At 36.2% G+C, this 27599-nt stretch overlaps 1 protein-coding gene across 2 annotated transcripts; it reads right to left on the minus strand.

The window, feature by feature from the left end:
• LOC140532839 (phenolphthiocerol/phthiocerol polyketide synthase subunit C-like) lies at positions 1–27599 on the minus strand. 2 transcript variants are annotated; one of them, XM_072651806.1, is made up of 8 exons: positions 27491–27599; positions 25413–25521; positions 17962–18039; positions 14188–14341; positions 12044–12204; positions 9716–9919; positions 7855–8036; positions 1–6131 (listed from the first exon to the last, which is right to left on the minus strand). In XM_072651806.1, the coding sequence occupies exons 3-8, from the start codon at positions 18014–18016 to the stop codon at positions 615–617; spliced, it is 6273 nt and encodes a 2090-aa protein (XP_072507907.1). In that variant the 5' UTR covers positions 18017–18039; positions 25413–25521; positions 27491–27599; the 3' UTR covers positions 1–614. The 2 variants fall into 2 exon arrangements, with proteins under 2 accessions (XP_072507907.1, XP_072507906.1); XM_072651805.1 differs by lacking the exon at positions 25413–25521.

Below are 27599 nucleotides of genomic sequence, written 5' to 3' on the forward strand. Positions count from 1 at the left end.
GATGTAGTAGGTTTCCCTTTATTAGAAGACTCCAAGTTGAGGCTGGACCGCCAATTGTCAGATATGTTGAAGAGTGTTTTTTTCATTGAAGTCAGGTTGAACTAGAAGGTTTCAGAGGACTTTGACTACTCTGAGATTCCATAATTCTCTAATCCTATACCAAAATCTCTTCTTGTGACAACTTTTCTAATCACTCCTTTTCTTTTTCCAGTATCCCATATTAATAATGAACTTTTTTGTTTGCTGTAGGAATTTGTGCATCTGATTATTTGGAGCTATTTTATAGCAATAATGAGTGTCTATGTGTCTTTGATATAATGTAAAATTCTAGTTAATAGTCCTTTGTCTTGTAAATATTCTTTTGGAATTGTTCCTGGAAGCTTTTTCTGCTACCTGAATTCTAATGGACTAAATATAGATGTTATGATATTTGAATTCTTAATACTGTATTTGAAATCTAAGTCAGAAAGGTATAAAATGATGAGTTAATTATTTACTATTTCCAGAGCGCCGTGTTTCTATTTTGTATTTTTGGTTTTTAATTTCCACTTTTGTTCATTATTCTTCCTCCATCTATTCTAAAACTTGTCATTTACTTTATTTTTGTCATTGTCTCAATTGTTGACTGTTTCATTTGATTTTTCATCCAAAAGCAATTTTAAGGTCAGCAGAGTTGCATTAGGGTCAAGTAGTTTGATAAGAGGAACATCCACCTTTTTGTCATGGAAGAGCTTATTTTTCAGGGTTATAACTGCCATAGAGTCCATGCCAAGTGACACAAGAGAAGTGTCCATCGAAATGTCTTTAAGATTGCTATTGCTGAGTTCATTTGCTAGGGAGTTAATATAACCTTCATTCGTTGAATGAGATGAATTTTCATGAGCAACTAAGTTAGACTCATCCAACTTCTTGGTTTCTTCTTGGAAAATTGCTGAAAAACGGATTTTGAGAGATGGAACTTGAGTAAAATAGTAATCCTGTAAGCTTTTGTAATCAATTTTAATAATTGCTTGTTGAGGATTATTCAGAAGTAAGCATTTACGAAGGTACTTATCAATTTCAGATTTCTGAAGAGTAAGGATTCCTTTGCTTGCCAAAAATTTTTGAATGTTCTGTTTATTTAGTAATAGCCCAAGATTCAAAGCTCCCCAGTTAATGGATTGACCGACCAGACCACAGTTTCTCCGATAATGGCAGAAGATATCTAGAAAAGAGTTAGCAGCAGCATAATTTGTTTGGGTTGCATTCCCAAGGAATGAAGTAACAGATGAATGACAGACAAAATAATCCAGCTCATACTCTCTAGTAGCACAATGAAGATTAATTGCCCCTGCAACTTTGGGACTTAATACTTTCTCAAAGCGAGTGAGGTTCAGAGCTTCAAGATGTCCATCATCCAACACAACTGCGCTGTGGAATATCCCTTTGATGGTATCCTTTGGAAAGATATTGCCAATGTAATTGAACACCTTTTTCACCTCAGAGGTGGCGCTCACATCACACTGCAAGCTAATGATCTTGCAGCCTTCATTCTGATTTTCGAAAGACTGCATTTCTTTTCGTTGCTCGGCATTTGGACTTCGTCTTGAAAGAATCACCACAGAACCACCTCCATTCTGAGCAATAAATCTTACTGTTTCTAAGCCAAGACCAGAGAGTCCACCTGCCACAATATACACTGCGTTTGACTTAAATAATTTCATTTCTCCTGTATACTTAGGTATATCTGAAATTTCCCTTTCTGGTAACCTTCCTCCCAACACAACAAGTGGAATGGCTATGCATGTGAAATAGGAGACAAGAGCTGGTTGTTTGCATGTAAATGACTTCTTTTGCTGAAAAATATTGTAGTCTAAGTTTGTAATGTCTTTCAAGTTCATTGAATATATCCATTTATAGACAGCCATATTGGTGTGTAGCAGAGCTGATTTCTGAAAAACCTGGCTCAGGTTTACTGTGTGAACCTGAATATGTTCATGGCCGTTATGAAACAGTTGCTGCAGAAATTCAGGCTCCTGACTCCCATAAACAAACACCACATCCCTGAGGTGAGAAAGACCAGAGAGCATTTCCACATAGAAGCTCGTTAATGGAGGCAGAAAAATGAGAGCCTGACAATGTTTCACATTATTCCATAGATCAGAAGAGGGCAAGACATGACTAACTTTCCAGTCATCTGCTTTAGCAACCAAAGTTAGCACTTTGCTTAGAATAGATCTAGGTTCTGTGGAGATGACAGCAAGGGAAGCAAGAGGCTTTGTATTTGGAAATAATATCTGAGTAAGAATTTTCCAAGCTATTATGAAGTATGATACACAAGGGGTACTTCTAAGAACTGTGAACTTTATGGTGTCAAGACAGATAGACTCAGGAATTAAGACTCTTGATGATGCATCAGTTGGAAAACATGTGGCAATGTGATCACCAACCTTCACCTCTTTCACTCCTTTGCCTATGTTGGTTACTGTGCCGCTGAAGTCCAGGGCTAGCAACTGATGTTTCTCCGCAGTGTGTTCAGTCCAGTACAGAGTCTTTCCAAAGGTCAAACTAGAGATGCTAACAGGAAAATAGTCTTCTGAGTGGATGCATATTTTTTCTACTTGAACTTCAACAGTGTGGTTTTCAAGATAAGTAACCCCATGGTCTGATAACTGGGCACACAGATCTGTTGCCTTATAAGGATCTGCTGTATATAAAGTAAGTATTTCAGAGTTCTGAAGGTGCTTTGAAGAAAGAAAATCATCAGGGTCATGCAAAGGAGTAATTCTGACTTCAGTAGTATAAATTCTCCCCTGATCAATCCAGAGTTCAGAATAATCTTCCCCTTTATAGTTAATAATAGCTTGTGCTAAACTTGCTATGTCCTGGGTACTTTTAAAACTAATATCTATCATTTTAAATGCAATCTCCGGAACTTCCACAAAACAGCTTCTTATCATACCAGGCAGAGCATATCCAGGATTAATGTGATTCACATTCCTTGAGGTTGTTCTGTAAGTGACAACTGTCACAGAACAGTGACAGTTTTGTTCTCTCAAGGCCAAGATAACTTGACGAAATGCCTCACAACACTTAGCTAAGTGTTGCGTGATTATAATTGCTGGGGTTTCCTCACTTAGTATTTGGATTCCCCACATGAATAGCACATCATGGAAATCGCCGATCTCCTTTCTCACCGTGTCACCCGTCCTTTCTGAATTTAGAGTTGTTTCCCATTCCTCAAACATAACATACTTGGACTGGTTATGTATATACTTGTTTAGCAGTTTAGCTACCCCAAACTGGTCAGCAAACACTATGAACTTCGGTGGTTCTTCTAAGTTCCCAGCCTCTGGGATGGGAGAGATTTCGACCCATTCATTTTCTAGAAAGACGTTATCCTTGCTGGCCATTTGTGTCACAAACTTGAACCCTACATTCTTCAGTTCTGCCAAAACTTGTCCTTGCTTGTTTGTAAAGCATCCACACACTTCGATGTAGTTCTCAGTGGACTTGCTCGTTTTTATATATATCTGCATTTCCTCTTCCAGGGTTCCGAAGACGGCAAGACTACCAATGGCAGTCGGAAATCCAGATGTTCCTCCAGTTTCTATGCTTTTGGTGGCCATTACAGCTGTCATTTGCAAGAAACAGTCTAATAACACTGGGTGGATGTGATAATTATATATTTCCTTTCTGGTTTCTTCATTTACTGTGATAGTTGTGATGCCTTCCTTTAGCTTATCACAGTATAAAATATCATTTAGTTGTTTTAAAATAGGGCCATATTGAAAACCAGTAAGGGAGAGGGCTTCGTAAATTTTACTAATGGCTATGACTGATTTGCACCTTTGTATGATGCCCTCAAGGCAGAGATGGTTTTTTCCATTCAAAATTTCAGTCATTTTTGCAACTCTACCTGTTGCATAAATTGTAGATGATGAAGAGAGTATTGTGAATTCTGCTGCTGTTTTCCCTAATTCCACTTGGATCTTCAAATCTAAGAAATTTTGTTTTACTATACAGGGAGCTACAAAAGTGATGCTCATTTGACATCTCTTTAAAGGTATTTTGGGTCTTGAACTGTTCATTACTGAGGCTAAGCCAAGCTCTACAAAGAGGGCACTAGGAACCAAAGGCATACCATTGTTTTTGTGCTCATAGACGTAGGGTGTTGTATCCTGGGATATTGTGCAGATGAACTCTAAGCCAACATTTGCATTGCTAATGAGAGGATGATTGACACTGACTGTTCTGGGATGCTGCAGAAGACTTTGCAGGTATTCGTTGAGATTCTGATGATCAAACTGATATCTAGGGTAGTCTGTTGGAATTGCTTTCAACCCATCATAGAAATGTGACCAATTGAGATCATATCCCAGTTCAAATAGATTTTCTATCAGAGCAAAAAGGGTCTCGTAATTTTTCTCCTTTTGTAGGGAAGGAAGAACCAGAGTTTGTTCTCCTAACGTTTCCTTGATGGTTCTTTTGAAATATGGCTTAGGAGCTATTTCAACAAATACTAGGTTTTTCCTTCCTTGAGATGCAGCTGTGAGGGCTTCTGTGAAAGCAACTGGCTCTCGAACATTCCTGGCCCAATATTTGCCTGTAGTTAAGTCTCTTTCAGAACTTGCTCTCCCGGTCACTGTTGAAAACATTTCTGCTTCTGGCTCCTGTTTCACCAGATCGCCTATATTTTCTGTAATATCTTTGACTATTGGATCCATCATATAACTGTGATAAGCAGCTGGAACAGGTAAGATGTATAGGAATATATTTCTTTTCCCAAATTGCTGAGCTAGGTCTTCATGAACAGCACTCACAGAATCTGCATCTCCAGACAAAGTACAACAATAGGGACTGTTGAAGGATGCAATGCACACCTTTCCAGAGTGAGGGTCCAGGGCTTTTGAGATTTCCTCTACAGGGACGTTTCCAACTACCAGCATTTTCCCTCCAACTACTTTTGACTGAAGCATACTCCTATAATGAATAACCTTCACAGAATCTTCAAGGGAGAGAAATCCAGCACAATGGGAGGCAGCTACTTCCCCAATTGATGAACCTAGGACAGCAGCAGGCTTAATGCCCCAGAATTTCAGGAGGTTTGCCAAAGCCACTTGAATTATGAAAAGGATAGGCTGGGCTATGTCAGGCCTTGAAAAATCATCAAATTCTTTTTCTATTAAATCCAGGAATCTGGTGGGTTCAAATTGAAGAAACAGATTAGCAATTTCTTGGCACTTTTCTTTGAACACTGGCTCAGAATTGAGCAAGACCTTGCCCATCCCCTTATAATGGGCCCCATTACCACAGAACACAAATATTAAATGAGGAGTCCCCTTTGTATGAGGTATTTGTGCTTTAGCTGCTGATCTGAGCCTTTGTTGCAGATTCCCTAGGGAAGTTGTCACAAATGCTTTTCTGTATATGTGATTGGCATGGTTCCTTCTACATGCTGAAGTGTAGGCCAGATTCTGCAATGGCTCTTGGTTTCTTCTGCTCAGTTGTTGAGCAGTGTCTTCCATTGTGAGCTTGAGGGATTTACTGGAAGCTGCAGAAAGTACAAATATTTCATAGGGCCTTTTAAGAGGTATGTACTGAGGTTGCTGCTTAAACTGCCTGACAACAATATGAGCATTGGTCCCCCCAAATCCAAAACTGCTTATACCAGCAACTCTGCCAAATTCTGTGGACTCTTCCCATTTCTCTACTTCTGTTGGAATGGAGAGATTTAACTTTTCTGTGTTTATACTGCTCCCATTCTCTGAATAGTGGAGAGATGGGACGATCTTTTCATGTTTCATCATGAGAAGCACTTTAATTAGACCTGCTATTCCAGCGGCTGACTCAGTATGACCAATGTTGCCTTTCACTGAACCAATCTTCAGAGGAGGCGCATTACTGGATCTTCTTCTACCAACAATGTTGCCTAAGCTCTCTGCTTCAGTAGGGTCTCCAGCAGGAGTTCCTGTGCCATGAACTTCAACATATTGCACATCTGATGGGTTGATATGACTTGGATAAATGCTCTTTAGGAGTTTCTCCTGTTGCTTCTGCGAGGGCCTGGTGATGGGAGTTACTGATCGTCCATCCTGATTCACTGCACTAATACTGATAATACCCCAGATTTTGTTGTAGTCTTCTTGTGCCTGTTAAAAAAATATGACTCAGTCACATGGAATAGTATTGGTTTCCTAATTTAAAAAATCCAAAGGGGAAATGGAACATTTAACTTTGAATGTACAAGTTGCCATTTTGGAAGTGGTATGTCAATTTACCTTGCCATTTTCAAAGTAGTATAGTAACAGAAATGTACATGTATATTTCATGTATGTGTGTATGTACATGTGTGTATAATATGTATTTATAATATGACAAAGCAATTTAACTCAGTTTATTGTGCTTGAGAACTAGAGATGGGCAATTAACCACTACAGCCTATTAACTTTCATTTTGTGATTTGTAAGTTAGAATGTTGGATATTTGTCTGAAAAACAGATTTAAGATTCAGCCCCCTTTTTCCCTTATGAGTGCTTTCTCATTTTCTTGTGCTAATAGGGTGCTCAGTCTTTCACTGTTTTCCTCTATGGGATTCTACAGGATCAGAATAGTGATGTACAATATGCAGAAGAGTATACGCTCTTTAACATAGGAATCTATGGGTTGTAAGGAGTTGGCTCCTTTGATATAGGGGTTCTATTCTAGGATTGATTTCAGGAGTTTTGAGTGACCTTGGGGTGGTTCCCCGTCTCCAAGGACCATCTCAGAGGTACTGGGAACCCACCAAAGGGCTCTGGAACCATTCTGTTCTCTTCAATTCTGGATTTTGAGGGATGACGTAGGCTAGGAATAGAATGTGATCGATTGACTTATGTTACTGTATTTTTTGGTGATGGCTTTATAATCTATTTTGACATGATAGTCACCTGTTATCTGCCTGCTTTTCCTTTTTAATACTTGGTTGGTGAGTGAAGAGAAGTTAGCAAGTTATCAGGTAACATCCAGGATTAGGAACGGAATTATACTCTGCCTTGCTCAGACCAAATCTTGAATACTGCTTTTAGTTCTGGGTATCATATTTTCTAAAGGACATTAATAAGCTTGATTGTGTCAAAAGGAAGGCAAACAGGTTGGTAAAGATATAGAGATCATGGTATACAAGACTAAGTTGAAGGAACAGGGCCTGTTAAGCCTGAAAAACAAAAAAAATTATGGGAATAGTAAAGCCATCTTTAAGTATTTGAAGGATTGTCATCTGAAAGGGATTATGTTTGTTCTACTTAGCATTACAGGGGAAAAAAACCAAAACAAACCAGAAGTAATGGGTCAAAGCAGAGAAGAAAACAATTTAGGTTTGATATAAGAAACTCCATCCCCAACAATCAGAGCTATTAAAAAGCAGAATGGACTATTTTGGGATAGATGGATTTCCTTCCCTAGAGATCTTTAAGCAAAGGCTGCATGGTCACTTATCAAGGATACTATAGAAATGATTCCAGTTCATGTATACAATAGGTGCTACTAGATGGTGTCTAAGGATCTGAGATGCTCTGATTCTGAGAACTCTCATGGACCCCATATGAAATGTCCATTATTTTAGAGGTGCTAATCCGTATGGAGTTGGTCACATACATATGATCAGTACATCTTGGATGGACATTGTGCACAGACAATAACCAGACTCAGAATTAAACAGAACCTAGGGAGCAGAGTGAATGAATGGCCCCAAGTATCTCCTTGAAACAAATGCCCATAAATCCAAGGTCCTTTGACATCTTGTTTCCCTCCTTGTCTTCTTGACTCCAGGCCCCAGTACTCTCTCCACTATGTGTTAAACAATTTTCATTATGAAAATTTTCCCCCAAATCTTACCTTCTTTAGTGGTTTCAGTAAGACAATGCCACAGCCTTCACCTCTTCCGTAACCATCTGCTCCAATAGAAAAGGGTTTACTCATCCCATCTGGAGCTATCATCTTGGCTTTACTCAGCTTTATATTAATGTGAGGATCTAAAATATAACTCACTCCACCACAGAGAGCTGCTTCACAGTCTCCTGCAATGAAATAAAAAAAAATATTTGCCTAAAAGTTGCAGACTTTGATTTAAATAAAGAATGCTTTTTTTTTTGCATTCCATTGGAAAGAATCTGGTGAATATAAAAATAACATTTTCTAAAGGTAATTGCTCAAAAACCTGATTGTTTCCTTTTTCTTTTAAGTCTTCATCTTTTCCATTTCTAATTATATACTCCTCAACACTCTTATAAATGTATATTCCTATGGATTTTTAAATTTTTGATGCTGTAGGCCTTGTGTACTCAGCTATAAGCGTGTCATGTTTCATTGGATTTTTGGATCTACCAGAAAGAAAGAACTTTCACCAGTCAGGCTTATTTTTATTTCTTTTGTTTGTTGTTCAGTCATTTCAGTTTTGTCTGACTCTTCATGACCCCATTTGGAGTTTTCTTGGTAAAGATACTGGAGGGGTTTGCCTTTTCCTTTTCCAGTTCATTTTTACAAATGAGGAAACTGAAACAAACAAGGCTAAGTGTCTGAGAGTGGATTTGAACTCAAGATGAGTCTTCTTGACTCCAGGCCTGGCACTTTCTTCACTGCAACATGCATTTTAATTTTTTTTACATCAAATTCAATTTGGGCTTCACATGTGTGGACAAAGCATCGCTCTTAGAGGAATCCCTGGTTTTAAATGTTACTTAAGTAGTATGTTAGTGCTAGAGGAGCCACCAAAAAGTCATGCTCATCCATGTTCAGGTCTTACCTAGTACACTGTTCAGCTCTGTAATCATGTTAGGTAAATTCCCTTAACCTCACTTGAACTTCAGACATTTGGGACAATAATGTCTGTAGTATCTCAGTGTTGTGAGCCTCGAATGTAAACTGCTTTGCAAACTTTATCCTATAAATGTCATCTCTTATTATACAGAGTGTGGGGATTCCCAAAATTTCAGAGCAGTTTTAAATGGCTGGCGTACAGAGCTTGTCACAGTGTAATAGCAAAATTCTTGGTATATAGTAGGTGCTTAATAAATGTTTTATTGAATGAGTGATTGATGGAGGTTATAGCCCTACTTTTTGCCATTACATATATCACCATGATCATGTGTAGTCACCTTTTTAAAATAAAGAGCTCCAGTGAGTGATCTCTGGAGGCCCTTTCAGTTATTATAATTCTTGTTCCTAAATTCTGCAATGGCTTTTCAGATTTTTCCCTCAAAAGAGAATATTAAATATGGAGAACCTAGAAAGAGGGTTTGAGAAATCTAGTACTGGTTTCCAGTTTGCTTTGAAGTGCTTGACTTTCTGGGTATGGTTGACTGGGCAAATCGTATGATGTTTCAACCAACAACAGATAACCTCAATTGCACCGTTCTTGGAGGCAAATAAATGGAGGAAATGAAAGTTTTCTCACTCTGAACAAATTAGTAACCAATCCTGACTTTTCAGGATTGATATCAGGTGAAATATGTCTTCTATAAGCATAAATGAGTGTGGAATGAGGCATATGTTTTCAGAGAAAGAATGTTTTGTTTGTACTTATTTGTTACAAAGAGAGGATTCTACTGGGGGTAGAGAGGAACCATTGGAAAGAGAAAGGGATGTTTAAAAATGCATCACCAAATTATTAAAAATTAAAGAAAACCCAGTAATTAGTGACAGAGTAATTATCATCAATACCGCATTATTTTATAGGTTACTCAAGTTCAGCAAATACCTTGTTTAATTGAAAGGGATGCATAATGCAAGGCAACAAGAGATGCTGAGCATGCTGTGTCTAATGCAATTGATGGTCCAGTTAGGTTAAATGCATATGAAATCCTGTTAGCAGCTAGGCTCATTGCAGATCCAGTGACATTATAATGGTTCAAAGATTTAGGGATTTTGGAAGTCATGCACTCATAGTCTCGATTCATAAGACCTATAAGCAAAGGAAAACATTTAAGCGAGAGACACAGGAAGAATATAGCAGACAGATAAATTCTGAATTTATTTTTCAGTTCTGAAAATCTGTCATCTGAATTTTCAGTGAAGGTTTTCAGAAAGTAAAGCCATATAAATCTATTCAGAAACCTTTACTTCATGGAGTTACAGGTTTTCCAGCAAGGTCAGCAATAAAATTGACCTGTGTGAAATGAATCTCATTTTACTTTTTTTGCTAACATGAAACATGCACGCCCCCCCCACCTACATATACACATACACATTCACACACACACACACACACACACACACACACACACACACACACATACACCCAGCACTGTCTTCTGATAAAATAAGTTGAAAACATTGTTAAGGAAAATTGGTTGGAAGAAATCTGAAGGTTAAGATGAAATACAGGTTTTCTGAAGTCTACCTTTAGTTAGAAGTCTCTTTTTGGATTGTATTAAACATCTACTTAAGTTCTGAGTGCTATTTAAAAATCTTATTTTTAATGATAACCTTTTTTTTTTTAAAAAAAATATCACTTTCATTTCCAAATATTTCCCTCTTCGCTCTCAACTGAGAGAACCATCCCTGGCAACAAAGATTAAAAAAAGAAAAAGGAAAAAAAAATCAGTGCAGCCAAACCAACCAATGCTCCTTCATAGAGCTCTTGAAAAATAAGAGCAATGTTCTGTCACTACTGCAAGATGTCACAGGTTCTTATCGTTCTGGCTTCACCTCCGTCACTCCACTGAAACTTCTCTCTCAAATTGCACCATTGACCATGTGGTCATGAAATCTATTGGTTTTTCTCAGTATTCATTCTTCCTGGATGTTCTATGGCTTTTGACATTGTCAATGTGTTATTGATATTTTCGTTATTGGGAAAGTATTGATTTTGGGAAAGCCCACTTTGCATATGTCCTACTCTCTTGTTTCTCCTCTTATGTCTTTCCTAGTTATATAATTATTCCTTTTCTGGGTCCTTCATCGGGACCTCACTTTCCTAACCTCTTCAATAGGTTTTTTCCTTAGTCTTTCTTTCTTTTTTTAGATGTACTTCCAACCTTGGACAGCCTCAATCCTTCCATAGCTTCAGCTATCATGTATTTATCCTGTACTGTTAAGTATTTTAATTATCTGTCTTTATGACTAATCCTACTTATAGGTTGTAAACTCTGTGATGAAAGAGAGAGTGTCTTATCTACATTTTATATGGGGTGTACCAAAAGTCTTGCTTCAGTTTAAAGCTTTAATAATTTAAATAAGCTTATGACTCCACCAAGACTTTTAGGACACCCTATGTTTCTCTTTGAAGTACAGTGACCTGCACCCATTAGATGCAATGAATATTGACTGGATTGGGTTGAAATGAACCTCCTAACTTTAGACTGTGGTTCTAAAAAGTTTCCTTCTTTTTTTTCTTTCTGAGGCATCAGTAAGATGTATTGGAGATGGGAACAATACCATAGTTCACCAGTGGATGTTACCATCTTCATATAATTAGATTCACCTTGGCAATTCCTTAAATCCACAGATTAAAACATTAACTCTTTATTTTATAAGTTCAAACTTTTATATTTTAAACTTTTTGTTGCAAGAAATATTTATCAATAAAAACTGGCATGTAGTTAGGAACACTAGATATTCTTAAACCAATCAATGTTTGGTTTTTCCATTAAATGATTAATTTAAGCTACAACGTGGACTATACACAAATGGAAGCAGAAATTCAATTCATCAAATAACTTATTAATAAAAATCATACTACTAGATTGTAGTTAACACAAACTTTTGAAATAACTAGTCATGGGAAATAATATTTTACAAAATAAGGAAAAATATTACTGAGATTATTGTAGGGGGAAAGAATGCAATCATGTCAGTCTTATTTTTTGTGAATTGTAAGCCTTTTGGGGAGAGGGTAGATAAGAAGCGAGCCAAAAGGGATATTCCCTGAATTTAGAATTTCTGGTCAATGTGATGCATTCATTTGACCCAGAGTGCAAACTTCATTGGGTTTACATTGCAGCATCAGTCATTGCTATTTATATTTTCAATTGGTTCCTGAGTTGAAAGATGTCTGCTACAGATCATTCTATCCCTACTGTCTCACCAATGAAAACCCCAATCCTGGAGCCAGATGCTTCATCAGTAGGGATTCCGGCATTCTCTAGAGCTCTGTAAGCACATTCCAAGAGTACTTTTTGCTGGGGGTCTAGACGCTCAGCTTCTGAGTCACTGATTCCAAACAATTTGTTGTCAAATTCATTGAACCTGGCAAGGAAAAGTAGGAAAAAAGAGTATGAAACAAATTCTAATGAGGTACTTACTTTAGCAAAGGTGTGTTTTTGAAATGAGTTACATGAGTTAGTCATGATAATTTCTTACCATACCTTTATTGAAAACACCAAGGAAGCTGAGCATCTTAGCTCAAATACTTCTCCTATATATGATCAATTCCACTAAATTCCTCTTTGGTTTATGATTTTTAAAAACATAAATAAATAGGTATATAAAGGAAGTAGAAAGAGGAGATTTCAGAGAGGAAGGCCTCCTGCAAAAGGAATTTGAGTTGAGTCTTGCAAGAAGCCAGGAAAACTAAGAGGCAGGCATGATGAGGGAGAGCATTCCAGGCATGAGAGACAAAAGTATGGAGGTATGGCATGAAGTGTCATGGACTAGGAGGAATAAGTAGGCCATTATAGCTGGAGAGTGCATGAAAAGGAGTCAGGCATAAAAAAGTAAGGCATAAAAAGACTGGAAATGGACCAAGTTACAGAAAACTTTACATGACAATCAGAACTTTTACATTTTGTCAAAAGTTATGTAGTCACTGAAGTTTATTGAGCATATTGCTGTTGTACTGACTCTGGTGAGTGTATTGACCATTGACATGGTCAGACTGGATATGTGGTGTGAGAGAAATCAAAGATGGTACCAAAGCTGCAAACCTGGGTAACTGGGAGGATGGTGGTATTATGGGACAATAATAGAGAAGTTTGAAAGTGGGGTGATTGCAAGAGGATGATTCATTCTGTTTTAGACATATTGAGTTGAAGATGCCCACAGGAAGACCACTTCAAGATGTCCAAAGGCAGTTGATGCAGCAAGGGAGACTGAGATGGAACAGACAGATATGTAAGAACAGTATCACAAAAATCAAGGAAAGAGAGAGTATTCAGGGGAAGGGAGTGGTGATCAACATCAAATGCTATAGAGAGGTCAAGAAGGATAAGAACTGAGAAAGGTAAATTGAACTTAGCAATTAAGAGAGTTTTGTTTAGCAATTAGAAGAACAGGTTTAGTGAAGTGGTGGAAACAGAAGATAGACTGAAAGGAATACGGAAGTGAGGGAGAAGGGAGAAGGCAGAGGCAGAGGCAGAGGCAGGTATATGGATAATTTTTGCTAGGAGATTGGTTGAGAAGGAGAGGAGAGAAAGGGTAATAGCTTGAGGGGATGGCAGAATCAAGGGAAGGTTTTTAAAGGATAGAATAGGCCTCCAGCTTCTTTCTCTAAAACCCTGGATGTTTTAGAACTCTCACCACTCCTCCCTTGCCCTTGGCTGGGACCAAGACTCAGCCAATATGATTACTTTAGCTTTTGGGGCCATGTGGCTCTCCTTTGGAAACTCCCACGATGTTCTGCCATTGCTTCTTCGTTGGTGCCATCTCTAGGTCTGAGGGGATCCCTTGAACCTGTCTTAGGGTACAATTTCTACAAAGGAATTGCCAATCAAATCATGGCTATCATCCTTAGTGGTGTGTGAATGAGTCAAGCAGTACCCATTCCCAGGAGTGCTCCACACCTGCACAGAAGAGTTGTCATAAATGGGGATGTCAATACCTTCTATTGAGAGATGTCTTCAAAGGTCTCATCCTTTATTCTGATAAAACTAGTGAGTCTTTCCTCATCACAACTTACAACATACTTATTTAAATACATGTCATTCCTTTTATTTACACCCCTATTAAATTGTAAGCTCCTTGAAGTTAGTCACAGTGTCACTTTGCATTTTTGTATACCTTAGCATAATGACTTAGAAATAGTTAGTGCTTAATAAATACTCGTTGAATTTTATTCAGTAAGATTGGTTAGAAAAAAATAAAAAGAGGGAATAGGAAAGTAAGAGGAGATTGAGAGAGGTTAGTTTATCTTTCCAGTGATTAAATTAGAACCTTTAATAGGATTTTAAGAATTAAGTCTGGTTCGGAATAATTAAGAGTATATATTTACAGAAATTCTAGGAATGATCTTACCCTTCAGCAAGAGCAGCTCGTCTTGTCACACTTTTGCCAGGTATGTTCTCATCTGGGTCATACCATTGTTCAACATTAAATCTTTCATGTGATATCTCTGTTGTACAGTTTCTTCCTTCCACAAGCACTTGCCAGAAATTGTCAATTCCTTCTCCTGTTAAAATAATACCATTTTTCCTATTTATTGTAATAATTAGTTGTATTGCTTTCAATGAAATTCATCCCTTGATTTCCTTCTATGTTCATCTCAAGAGTCATTCTTCTACATGAAGCCTTGGGAGATTAGGAACTCTCCAGAGCTGCTAGTGTCTTTTCCACCAAGCTGCATAGAATGCGTTTGGCATATAATTATATATTATGTTGTCTCCTTGTAATACGTTGTTTTCCTCCCCATGGAGTATAAGCTGCTTGAGGACGGAGAAAGTCTGACACATATCAGGAACTTAGCAAATGCTTTTACAATGTCAAAAGTTTCTCAAAATAAACTATAACAACAGCCAAGCAAACCCAAGCAAGGAAGGAAAGAAGAGTTATAAGGAATTTACCTACATGAAAAATAGTGTGATGGCTTCACATATAAAGTAAATGCAAGTGAAAAGTGGGGTTTATATTTTTGAAAATGTTCTAGTGCCCTGCACATAGTAAGTAGGACCTTAATTGAATTTAAGAGCATCATGCTTGGAGGGAGACTTTAATAATTCAAGTCTTCTTGATCATTATAATTCTGCCTCCACAATACCTTATTTCTTTTCTGCTGACATGGCTATTACCCTATAACTCATTTCTTATTACCTCTCATCTAGCCTGGATGTACCAGAGTAGAGGGCTGGGCTTGCAGTCAAGAAGAACTATGTGACTGTGGGCAGGTCACTTACATTCTCTGGACCCATTTCTCCATCTATAAAGTGGAGATAATAATGTACTTTTCCACTGTATTATTCTAAAAAGGTTGAGTGATTTAGATTTTGGAAAGGTAAATGGGAGTCAGATTATGGAGGGTCTTAAACGCTAGGACAAGGAGTTCATCTTTTATCCTTGAGGTAATGGGGAGCCACTGAAGGGTTTTGAACAGGGCACTGACTTGGTTAGAACTGTATCTGTGGGCACAGGTAGGGTACTAGGGAATGAGAGAGGGGGGAAATTGCTTCTCTCAAATGCCTTGAGGAAGCTACAGGAGAAAGAAGGTATTTGAGAAGAGATTCAGATCAGAGGTTTTAAGGATAGATCAGTGGTGGCTGCTCTGTAATGAGTTAGTCAATTTTGAATTGTTAGTCCGTTTTGAATTGGATTCTCATTTCTACATGTTGGCTGAGAAGGATCTCCCAGACTGCTTCCGGAGTTTTCAACTAAAGACTTTACCTATTGTAAGTGTGAGATAAACATAAAGTGAGAACTGTGTTGTATCAGCACCATCCTTTTGCCTACTCTCAGATTAAAAAAAATGAGCAGCTTAGCAAACTGAAAACGCATTCTGGAATGAAGGGTTTTAAAATAATCCTTTGTATAATCTTGGGACTTGCAAGGTTTTGGAAATCCCCAAGTTGCCCAAAGCAGATAGGTAGAAATTTTATTTTTGTATCACTTCATCATTTTTATGCATTATTTACTGGTTTTTAAATTTTGATTCTTTGTCAAATAAAATATAGTTAAATGTGTTCTACCTGTTCATGTGGGAAGTCAACTCAATCTTAGGAAATATAGGAAGTTCAGGGAAGAGGTAGGGTTTGTCAGAGGTGGAGACTTGAGGCCAGGTTTGGACTCAGATTTCCTGACTCTAGGTCCAGTACTCTACCCTCTACACCACCTAGCTAAAAGACTTAAATTATTTTAAATTAATTTTATTTTCAGTTCTGAATTTTTTCCCCCATTTCCCTCTCCTACTCATTGAGAAGGCAAGAGAAACAAGATCTGTTATAAATATGTATAATTAAGCAAAATATAATAGCCATTCCCCACTCACCCACACCCCACCAAAAAAAATGAAAAAAAGGGAAGATAAAATATGCTTCAATTTGTACTTTGAATTCAACAGTTCTCTCGAGAGCATGTTTCTTCATGATTCCTTTGGAATTCTGAGGGGCATTGTGTAGTTCAACATTCCTAAGTTTTTCAAAGTTGATTATCTTCACAAGGTGTTGTTATTGTATAAATTGTTCTCTTGGTTCTGCTTTACATTGTCGTCCCAGATTTTTCTGAAACTATCATTTTCATCATTTCTTATAGCACAATAGTATTTCATCACATTTATATACCATAACTAGTTCAACCATTTTCCAAATTGTTGGACATCCCCTCAATTTCCAATTCTGTGCCACCACAACAAGAGCTGTTACAAATATTTTTGTACCTAGAAATCCTTTTCCTTTTTCTTTGATCTCTTTTTGAGGTATTGACCTAATAGTGATATTGCTAGATCAAAGAGTATTCATGGTTTAATAGCTTTGGGATTCTTGTTGAAAATTTCTTAAAAGACTTAAATTAAGAAGAATTACTTGGTTTGGAGGGCTTCAAGAAGGAAAAGGACAAAGACTAGAACAGAAAGAGTATCAGAATGAGAAAGGAGCTGACGGGTAAGAAGGATAATAAGGCTAGGTAAGACAAGCTGATAAATCAAACAGGAAGGTTAGTAAGACAAATGAAAGGAAGTATTTAAAATAAATATTTTCTAATTTTCCCGGTTTCTTGTATATTTGAAACCAATCAATAATGACAGGTTCTAGATAAGATTGGGGATTTTAACTCATTGTAATTTTTAAAAATGAAATGAAATTAAAAATAAATTACTGTTTGTTTTTATAAAAAAACACCTTACATTTGTAGACAGCAAGTAACAAGCTTTTATTAACAGTCTACTATGTGTAAAGGACTGTGCTTTCCTTATATAGTGTTTTATGGTGACAGATCCTTCACAGATATTTTCATTTGGTTCTTAAATAATACTATCTCAAGTATAACTTCAGATGATTTTTCTTTTGTGTCTGCATGGTAAAGCACATCTTAGCCTTCGTAGGTACACTCTAAGCATTACAATGACATAGTCTCATCCCTCCTTTTTCTAAACAAACATATTAAAATATCTACCTAAGTGTTCCAGTGATGCTGCCATCATGTAGACCTTTGCTAGAATTCCTCTTTTGGAATTGATTACTGAGACAATTGCAAAGTCAGCGGAGGAAAAAAGATCAATTTCATTGCATCACACCATGTTTTGGATGCAAAACAGTATTATCCATCAATCTTACTCTGACTGATTTTTGGCAGCTTCCAAAATATGTTATACACTCTCAAAAAATGGAGATTTACCACCATTAATGATAATCAAAAGAACAGGAGTCTAGGTACTGAAGATAATTCCAAAAGAGGAAGTCCCAAAATGTTCTAACAGTATCCCTATTGCATTCGATTCAAGACTTTCCATGGTGACAGCTTGAGAAATGACAAGACTCATTTGGATGTATAAGTTCTATGTGATTAACAAAAATCAGTCACATTACTTCATGGCTACATTTTGCAAGTAATCCATAGACTCTCCTACCCATCGTATGGCAAACCAGGGATATATGTTAGGTAAGCAGGTAAATCTTCAGACAGGTAGATCCTCAGAAATATACTAAAATAATTTGAACTTTTCTCATATCTTTAAAGAATATTGGAAAATTAAATTAAAATTACAATTAAACTTCTTTGTTAAATGTTTTATAAATGAAGCATAGTATGTTTGTACATTTTATAAGTTCCAAAAATCCTGTTGGATATCATTATTACCACACTCACCTCCTGGAAAATTGCATCCTATTCCCACAATTGCAATTTCATTGCTCGTTTCCATAACTTCTCAAATTTGTTTTACAACTGAAAAACAAACAAATAAATGTTATGAAAATGAAGTGAAACCAACAATCTCAGATAAAATAAAAATAAAATGTACTTATCTAAATTGTAAACATCTTCCACTAAAAAGAAGGATTGTTTGTCAAAACATGACCCAGACGTTTTACTAATTGAAATTTCCTCTGCATCTATATAGGAACTGACCTGGAAGATTATATGAAACCATTTTAATTTTTAAAATTACAAGCACTTACATGTGTTTACTTGCCTTTTTTCTTGGGATTAATAAAATATTTATGCACTTGGCATTAAATAGTTGACTTAATTATTGAACTATCTGTATACTTCCTTGCAATAGGGTAGACTAGTAAGAAAAAAATGGGTGAGTACATTTTAGGTATTCATGTATTATTGAAATACTATCAATTCATGGCATGTAGTACAACCCAAACCTGGCTATATGGTGTTCTTATGCAGCTGCTTAATGGGATCAAATGAGATAACTTGTATAAAATGCTGTTAACTATTGTAGTTAATGATAAGTTGAATGGGATTGGTGGAGGGAGAAAGCATAACCTTAGAGTAGAGACCAAACTAGAATGTGGATAAGGCAGATATTCTGTTCTCTGGTGCTGTCTGAGAACTGGATCAGAACTGTTTGATTTTCATCCTTATATCCCTAGGAATTTGTTGTATGATTGATATTGCCACTTCATGGTCAAAATAAGCATTATGGATATGGTTTCAATTTGATATATTTTTAACAGGCTTTTTAAAGAAAGGTTTCCATTAAAAAAAGTCTTAAGAATGATAGCATTTAATTACGAACAACCAGGTAAAAAATGAAGAATTTGTTTAGTTTAAGATAAACTCATATTCCTAATACATCTTCTTTAATCAATCTATAGTAGGCTGTCAGTGGATGCATCCTTGAGAATTTGAAGATACGAGTTTTTTAATAAAAGAAATCACTGTTTGAAATTGAGGCTAATATGAGCCAGTCTAAAACAGATGATATTAGGTACCTACACAATCAATTCACCCGAAGTGATGGTACCTAAACAGGTTATTGTTGCTGAAACTAGAGGTTACTGAAACTTTCTCTGGGAGATATATTGGTAGGGATAATGATAATAATGCCTTAAAGTTTACAAAGCATATTGAATATGTTGTCTTATTTAGTAAATGTGATTAAGGTCTAACCAAGGGCAGAATTTAGAGATAATCTAGTCCATGATAAACATATATCCATTTGTATTGTAACATGTCTGTTATGTCAGTGTTGTCCTAACAGAAGGGTCAGCGGGTCAGCTGGCAACCTGGAAAATTGAGAAGAAAAGTTATTTGTTGATGTGTCAGCAAGACTATCTAGGAGAAAGGGTGTAAGTCTAATTACTGATACTAGTTGACTTGTCACATATCCATAGAGTGGAAAAGCAAATTTCCTCAGTTGCTTCAGCTTGATAGAAATGTACTTCAAGACTATCCAACTCTTTTTTTTTCTGATTCCATGCTCACCCAACAATCTTCTCATCTGCAGTTTTGCTTCCTGTGTCAGTCAACATAATAGGAAGAAATATGAATGCCAATTATTTTCCCAATGTAATCAAATGTTGAAAATAAACTGTATGCTTGTGCACCTAAGTTCTCCCATGTTTATCTCCTTGAGGCCCTGGACAGCAGGGAGAATGGAGCTGAAAGGATTCTGAGACAGTGAACTAAATATCAAGGGAAATAATGTGGACATGCTAAGAAAGGACTATAACTGAGTCAAATTAAGGCCAGATGGATCAGGCCTGGGGTGGTTGGAGACATTCTTACTGCTGATAACAGAACTGTGAATTCACACTTTTTCATCCTTTAATTTATTTTCTTTGCAGCACTTCTGACTTAAGTCTCATTGACCTTGTAAGACTTCTCTTTCTCCTTCCCACAGGGTGAAATAAAAGCTAACCATTTACTAACCGTCTCATCATTCTCCAAAGCCTCAGGCAAATGAATATTTTGAAACATCAGGTATAATTTTCATTTTAAATTTAATAAAATGATCTGAATTATAATCAATGTTTTGTGAATTTGGTTAACATCAACTCACAGAGTAGAAGATGAGGATCCTTGAAGACTGGTGAACCTAGAACTGTTATTCCAGTAAGAAAACACACCTCAACAGCCAGATAACCTCTTTTAACACACACACACACACACACACACACACACACACACACACACACCTGGAAAAAATACTAGAAATGGTTCAGAGAATCTGGGTTTAGGCTTTCCAGGGAAGATGGTAGAGAGGTTGGAAAGGATCCAGGCTTCTCATATAGCTTTCAGAAAACATCAAATAGAAATACTGAAGAAGAAAAAAGTGGTTAAAGGCCCATATAAGAAAAATCATTCACCAAAATATCAACTGAACAAAGTGAAGAAAAATGTGTTTACAATTTTTAAAATCATGGGTGTGTGTTTTTGTTTGAAATAAACAAAGCAAAATAAACTCTGCAATTCCAGAAGCAAAACAGATGGAAAAGGAAGAAATTCAAATGTACAAATGGTTTAAATAAATGAAGTAATCAATACAACTAAGAAAATCACAAGATCAAATAATAGTTGGTATAAAGAAAATTATAAACAACATAGGTGGAACTTAAAATCAAAAGATGTTAAAAAGATTTGGAAAAAAGAATGAAGACAATGAACAATATGGAGAATATACCAGACAACTTGAAAGATCCTGTAGAACTAGCTGGCAATGAAGTCCCTACAACAAAATGCGCAGAATTAAGCGAATACAGAACAATTGGAGAAATACTCAAATAGAAACTACATGGAAATTAATTGATCATCCAAGGAATTTGAAAACATGATGAACCAAGACATTGATATAAAGGATAGGTAAAGACACAGCAATAGGTTACTAACATCCCAGAAAATTTGAAAAATAAAAGCACCTAACCATATCATTGAAAGAAACTATGGAAGAAATCGTAAGAGAATTAGCAAAAACAACCAAAAATATACAAATAGGAAAAAAATCCATAGAACCCTAATAAGGAAGAATCAGAGATCTAACTTTTCAAGATATATTACAAAGGCCAGCATTTTAAAGACTAATTAAAAAGAATAACTGTAAGTTATAGAAGACAAATTATTTACTAAGAAAAACTATTCAGGATCATTAAGAATTTTTCAAAGAATGATCAGAAAAAAATAGAAAACAACACAAATACAATACGCAGTGAAGAAAAAAAAGGCTAGGTATGCAGGATTATTGATCCAACCTAACTCAATATGCTTCATTAAAGAAAAAATGGACATTTGATAAACATTTAGACACTTCAAAATTTGAAGAAATACATATGCACTTCAAGGAAGCCTTGGGACTTCAGCTAAGCTTCTGAGGTAAAAACAAGTCCTTAAAACATCGGACACTTTTCAAAGCAAGGTAAGCCAGTTGCCAGCAAAACAATTAAATTACTAAATGTTTCAGAAGGGTGTTTCAGGGAAACAGAGGAAAATGGTATATATCTGTGTGTATTTGTGTGTGTGTGTGTGTGTGTGTGTGTGTCAGAGAGAGAGAGAAAGAGTGAGAGAGAGAGAGAGAGAGAGAGAGAGAGAGAGAGAGAGAGAGAGAGAGAGAGAGAGAGAGAGAGAGAGAGAATAAGAGGGAAGAAAGGGATGGGGCTAGATTATCTCAAAATAAAGATCCTATCTTTGACAAAGGAAGAGTCTAAGTTAAAGAAACCTAGACAAAATCACTAATAAAAGACAGCAAATTTGTTCAGAGTAATTTAAGGTTTGAATTAACAGTAACGATATTAAGAAAGTATTCCCTTCCAACAGAATGATTGAAATGACAAATTCATTTGAAAAAATATAAATGGATTAAATTTTCCCTCAAAAACCTATAAAAAAGAATAGTGAAGGAAGATTTTTATTTTATTAATCAGACAAATGGAAGAAATTATTGCAGACAAAATTGACAGGCTTGATATCTAGCAATGACAATATATCTAAAATTAAAGAAAAGATTGGGAAAATATTTTCAGTATACATATCAGATAAAAGTCTGATATCTAGTACTCATAAAGAAATTGTACATAGCTGTAAGACTACTAAACTCTCCCCAGTGGAGCAATGGTCAAAGAATGTGAATGGATGGTATATGAAGGAAAAAATATGGACTATTAAAATTCATATGAGAAAGACTCTCGAATAGAAAAATGCAAATCAAAATACCCTTACGTTTTTCCCTTTAACCCATTAGAATGGCTGGTCAAGAATTGTAGAATTTAATTTAATATTGGTGTCCAGAGCTATAGGTAGACTAGGGCAATCAATCAAGCAACCGCTATACATAGGGCAGTTACCAGATTCTAGGGATAAAACTATAAAGATTTAAACAGTCTCTACTCACAAGGAATTTACATTCTAATGAGAGAATTAACAAGGACGTATATACCACATGAATACAAAGTGAACAAATACAAATACGTACATTCTTGGAATATACTCCATCTTTACCTCTCTTCCTTTAATATATATCTAAAAAAACCTTTCAGCCTGAAGCCTTTCTTGAACACCCAACTGCTAGTACCCTCCTTCCTAAACTACCTTCTATATGTTTGTTAACTACTTTGCATGGACTTGTCTTTATTGACTTTATGTTTTATGTATTGTACACTTATATATGTCCCTGCGTCCCTCATTAGAATGTAAGTTCTTTGAGAGTAGAAGTTGTTTCAGTCATTTTACTTGTATCCCTATCAGCTAGCACAAGATGCTTAATAATTTTTTCATTAGTTAATTAACTAGTTATTGGGTTTAATTGTATTACTCCGAGGTTGAGGTTCTTCCTTAGTAAGAAATAATTTGGGACTAATAGAGAGTTGACTCTCCTTTTCCCTTTACCTATATAAGTAGTCCACTTCACTCTTTGTGGTTCCTCTCCTTGCTATTCTGAACAGTTTCTATAGTTTATAGTGCCCATGAAGGACAAAGTTTAGGTTCGCTGCTCCACATCATAGCTCAATCTCTTGTTACTCCTGAGCTTTAATTCCTCTTTGGTTCCAAAACTAATCCAAATAATCCAGGAACCCCTGTACTTGATCTGCTTAATTTGCCTTTCCTTGATGCATATGATCTCCTGGAAGACTTGTGTGAAGGTGTAGGCTTTCCTCCTGGAAACTGAGTCTGAATTGGGGTGAATCCTCTCTCTTCTTCTCTCTCCTCTCCTCCCCGCCCCTCCTTCTCTCCCTCCCTCCCGTATCTGGCATTCTGGTTATTCTCTCTCTCCCTTAAAAGGCCAACTCTAAGGACATAGTCCAGGTGCACAAACTGGTTAACAATTAATCAATAATCCACAATGTGGTATTTAGGTGGCAAGGGAAGTAAGTACATAGGACCAATTGAGTTTGCATCTTATCAAAGAGCTACCCTGACCAGAGAATTTAACATTTCATTAATTATACACAAGAAGGGTTTAGGGAGGCCCTACTGTTCTGGGCACACCTTTCAGGAAGAAAAGACACACACACAAATAACTGATACAAGGGAGAATGCAACAAATGAGAAGAAGATTATGAAGGGCTTTGAAAACTAAGCAAAGTATTTTATTTTTGATCCTGGAAGTAATAGGGAACCACTGAAATTTTTGAACAGGGAGGTGATGTGATCAAACCCTGTGCAACAGTCATTTCTGAATTATCTATCTCTGTGTACTCAGACCATGGAATGATTAGAGTGGTTAAAATAAATACCAAATTATAAAAAAAAATACTGTGTGGTTATAGCAGTTCCAACCTAATTTATTTCAGCAAGGTATTGGTTCCCTCCAAATGGGGATTTGACAAAGCAAAAATGCTATCAATCATTTCTTAGTGAAGTTTAACTGATGAAAATAGTTACTACAATGAGGAGATCAAAAGAACCCAGAAGTCATATTAAGCAAACAATTCTTTGCTGAATGAAGCGAGAAAGCAGTCAAGAACCAGATATCGTTTAGAGTTCTGGTTCATTCACAAAACATTACAGAGGAAAATGATGGAAAACCACGAGTAATATTGGTTCACAAAATAGTAAAAAGAAGTCAAGAGGAAAACAAACTTGTTAAGAGTGTGGCATTTGATTTGGCTAAGCTGTTGTCACCCAGAAAGCGTTTATAGGTGAAAATAAGAGGGAAATAAACAAAATCAAACTGAAACAGATCTGTCTGCATCTTTATAGCAACTATTTCCACCTCTGCTGATAGTGGGACCACCATGTTTAGAATCTACCTCCTCATTATCTTAATGCAGCATATAGTGAAATGGTAATTGCACTTAAAAAAAAATTAAGTTAGGCAAACTTTCTGACCTGACCAAATACACACAGAAAAACCTGTGCAGTAGGTGACACAATTTAAAAGGCATTCCCAAAATGATGTTTTTCAAAGCAAAGAAGATTTTTTAAAAATGAAAACTATAGCATACAGTTCTTTAGAAAAAAATTTGGCTGAGAAGAAATTAGTAGCTACTAATTTTTATGTCTTTTGTTTTATACTTATAAAAATGTTTATTAGAAAAATTTACTGAGAATATCCTTGATGACAGCACAAAACATCTAGTAGGTCTGTTTTCGCGATTTCCTGTTACAGACTACATCTAAAAAAATTTATAATATAATCTCAAAAAATAGGAAGAACTAGCAAAATAACTCAAACAAAACCACACAAACAGAACATTTACATTTAACAAAGCAACTTATTTAGTCCGTGTTCTCCTCATTCTTTTCTATCTGGGAGCTTCGTGTGTGTGTGTGTGTGTGTGTGTGTGTGTGTGTAGAGAATTGTTCATGTAATATATATATGTAGTTATATATATCTATACATACATACATATATTGTTGTAGTCAGAATGTGGCTCTTTTTGAAAAAATTCAATTTCCATAAAATATTCAGCTAAAATGATTATTAAATCATAAATTTCTATAATTTATAATTTTTTAAGGAACTAAGTAGTAACAAAAATAACTTGTTTGTTACTGTGGCTACTTCTAAACTATTTTTATTTTGTGTATTTTCTGAATTCATTATTTTTTATACAAGTTTACGCAGTAATGTGTGTCCTGGCATTAAGGACATATACTCTCTTGATATGTTAACCAGGGTTATCTCTCTACCCAAATACCTTCACTGACTCCCTACTTATACTAAATAAAATTTAAAGTCCTGACCCTGTTATCTAAGGCTCTCAACAAACAGGATCTAACCTACTTGGCTGAACTCTTTCTTATACTATTCCCTTTCACAAAACCTATGTTTTAACCAAACTAGTTTTTTCCCCCCACATTCTCATCCTGCCTTCTTCCATTTCCATGCCTCTGCTAATGGTGTCCTCCATATTTGTAACACATACCATTCTGGTTCTTTCCATCTCTTTTCTTTTAAGGCCCAAATGAAATCTTCCTCTTCACCATTCCCATCCAATCTATTGAATATGAATAATCCCTGATGATGATATAAAGCTGCAAATCAGGGAAGAGCACAGTCTTGGAAGATGCTAACCCAAATGATAATGGAAAGACATATAGTGGATTTAAACAAACTGTAGCATATTACTGATGATGACTTGAGTGGGACAAGTGGTATAAAAGGTACTGTTAAGGACAGGCGTGACCAGAATAGAAGGTCAGTTGAGTATTACATTTATAGCCCTGACATATTAAAAGAACTAGGTGGAGGCTTCTGGAATACTACATAGATTATTTAAGGAAACACATCATGTAGAATAAGGCAGAACCAATGGGAACAGGACTCATACTGGTGAAAACATGGACCCATCAAATATAAGCACTGATAGTTTAGATTTTGTTTTTTCTCAACTGCTAGCAAGCATCATTTAAGAACCCTTGGGATAGAAATATATTCTTACGGTGCTTTGACTTTTACAAAATTTTTCCTCCTTTTAATTTGTTAATGTGTTTATACATATTTTGGAACTGTTGCATGTGATTGTTTAAAAAGGATTTCTAGTTTGAAAGGTTAGAGATAAATAGACAATTGTTTCTTTAACTGAAATCTATTAATTTTTTTTTTACTGGGATGGGTAGTGATGAAGTTTTGACTCCTCTATTTGTTGTCATGAAAATAACATAGTACTGAGAATTTGAATTGGTTTCTATACCTGCTGCTAACTAGTTATGTCATAGATAAGTTCCTTTATTTCTCTTGGCCTCAGTCTCATCTGTAAACTACTTGGAATGCATCAAAATACATTTATTATCTAGTCTCAGAAATGAACATGTATTAAAATATAATGAAGACTGCTTGACTTGAAGTCAGGGAGACTTTGGTTCAAAATCTGGTATATACTAATAGGTGGTACCCTATGGAAGTCACTTCACTTCTGTCTCCAGCAACTCTAGAACTTTACTGCTTGGAGGAGGGGATTATGGCAGCTGGAGTTTCCTGTGCTGATAAAATCACGGATGATTTTGTTTGTATAGTTGCATACTGGTAATGAACTAGGTCTTCCATATTTTTAGTCCTGTCTTGTCATTTGCGTTCCCATTTCCATATACTTCTTGAACATTTACATTTGTTGATGAGACAGCTGGCTGGTATAATGGATAGAGGGTTACAGCTGCAGTTAGAAAGACCTGAGTTCAAATCCAGCCCCAGACCCTGGGCAAATCACTTAGGCTCTGTTTGGCTCAGTTGCTTCATCTGTAAAATGGGGATAATAATAACAACCTACCTTTAAGTTTGTTAATGAAGACCAAATGAGATAATATTTGTAAAGCACTTTATAAACCATAAAATGCTATATAAAAGCTAGCTATAATTCTGATAGATGATGATGATGTTAAGCTCAACATGTCCAAAACTGTATTTGCAATTCTCTTATCTCTTCTCTCAACAGTTGTGCCCACCATCACTTTTCCAGTTACTCAAGCCCCAAACCAAAACCTCATCATCAACCTTCTCTTTGATCCCTCATATGCTTATTTAAGATGTCTCTTCAATCTATTACTTTTTCCCCATTCCATCTACCTTCAGTTTGTCCATTCTTTTATATCTCATACCTGGTAAAATGGCCTCTTAATTATTCTTTCTAAATTCAATCTTTCCTCTGATCCATTCTGCATACTGCTGCCAGGTTAATTGTTCCTTAAATATCCCTTTCATCTTGTCATTTGCTAAAAACTTTTTCCTACTCCACTAAGTCTAAATCCCGCTCAGTTTTTAAATATCTCCATAATCTGGCATCATCCTACAATACCCAACCTTATTCCCATTACTCTCCTATATATACCTTGAACTTTAGTCAGTCTCAGTGTTTTACACACACATACACACACACATGCGTACACACAAATACACACACATACACACACACACACTCCTCTCTCTGTACCTTCCATCATCAGATCCCATTTCCTTTGTCCCCTATCCCTATTCTCCCTCAAGAATGCCCTTGCTTCTCCCCCTCACCTTTCCAAATCCTACTCATCCTTCAGGACCCAGCTCAAATCCTACTTCTTCCATATGATCTCCAGCTGCAACAGCCCACATTGATCTCTCCTGTTTCAGAGAGCCTTTG

This window comes from Notamacropus eugenii, chromosome 3 (assembly GCF_028372415.1).
Source record: "Notamacropus eugenii isolate mMacEug1 chromosome 3, mMacEug1.pri_v2, whole genome shotgun sequence".
In the NCBI taxonomy this organism is placed as follows: Eukaryota; Metazoa; Chordata; class Mammalia; order Diprotodontia; family Macropodidae; genus Notamacropus; species Notamacropus eugenii.

What these genes read in the sequence shown, in the direction of transcription:
- LOC140532839 (XM_072651805.1), bottom strand. Translation starts at nt 18,016, where the DNA reads ATGGAAACGAGCAATGAAATTGCAATTGTGGGAATAGGATGCAATTTT. An exon ending in CAGGATTGGGGTTTTCATTG is followed by an intron (nt 9,920 to 12,043) that starts GTGAGACAGTAG and finishes CTTTGCTTATAG; the next exon opens with GTCTTATGAATCGAGACTAT. An exon ending in TACTGAAACCACTAAAGAAG is followed by an intron (nt 6,132 to 7,854) that starts GTAAGATTTGGG and finishes TTTTTTTAACAG; the next exon opens with GCACAAGAAGACTACAACAA.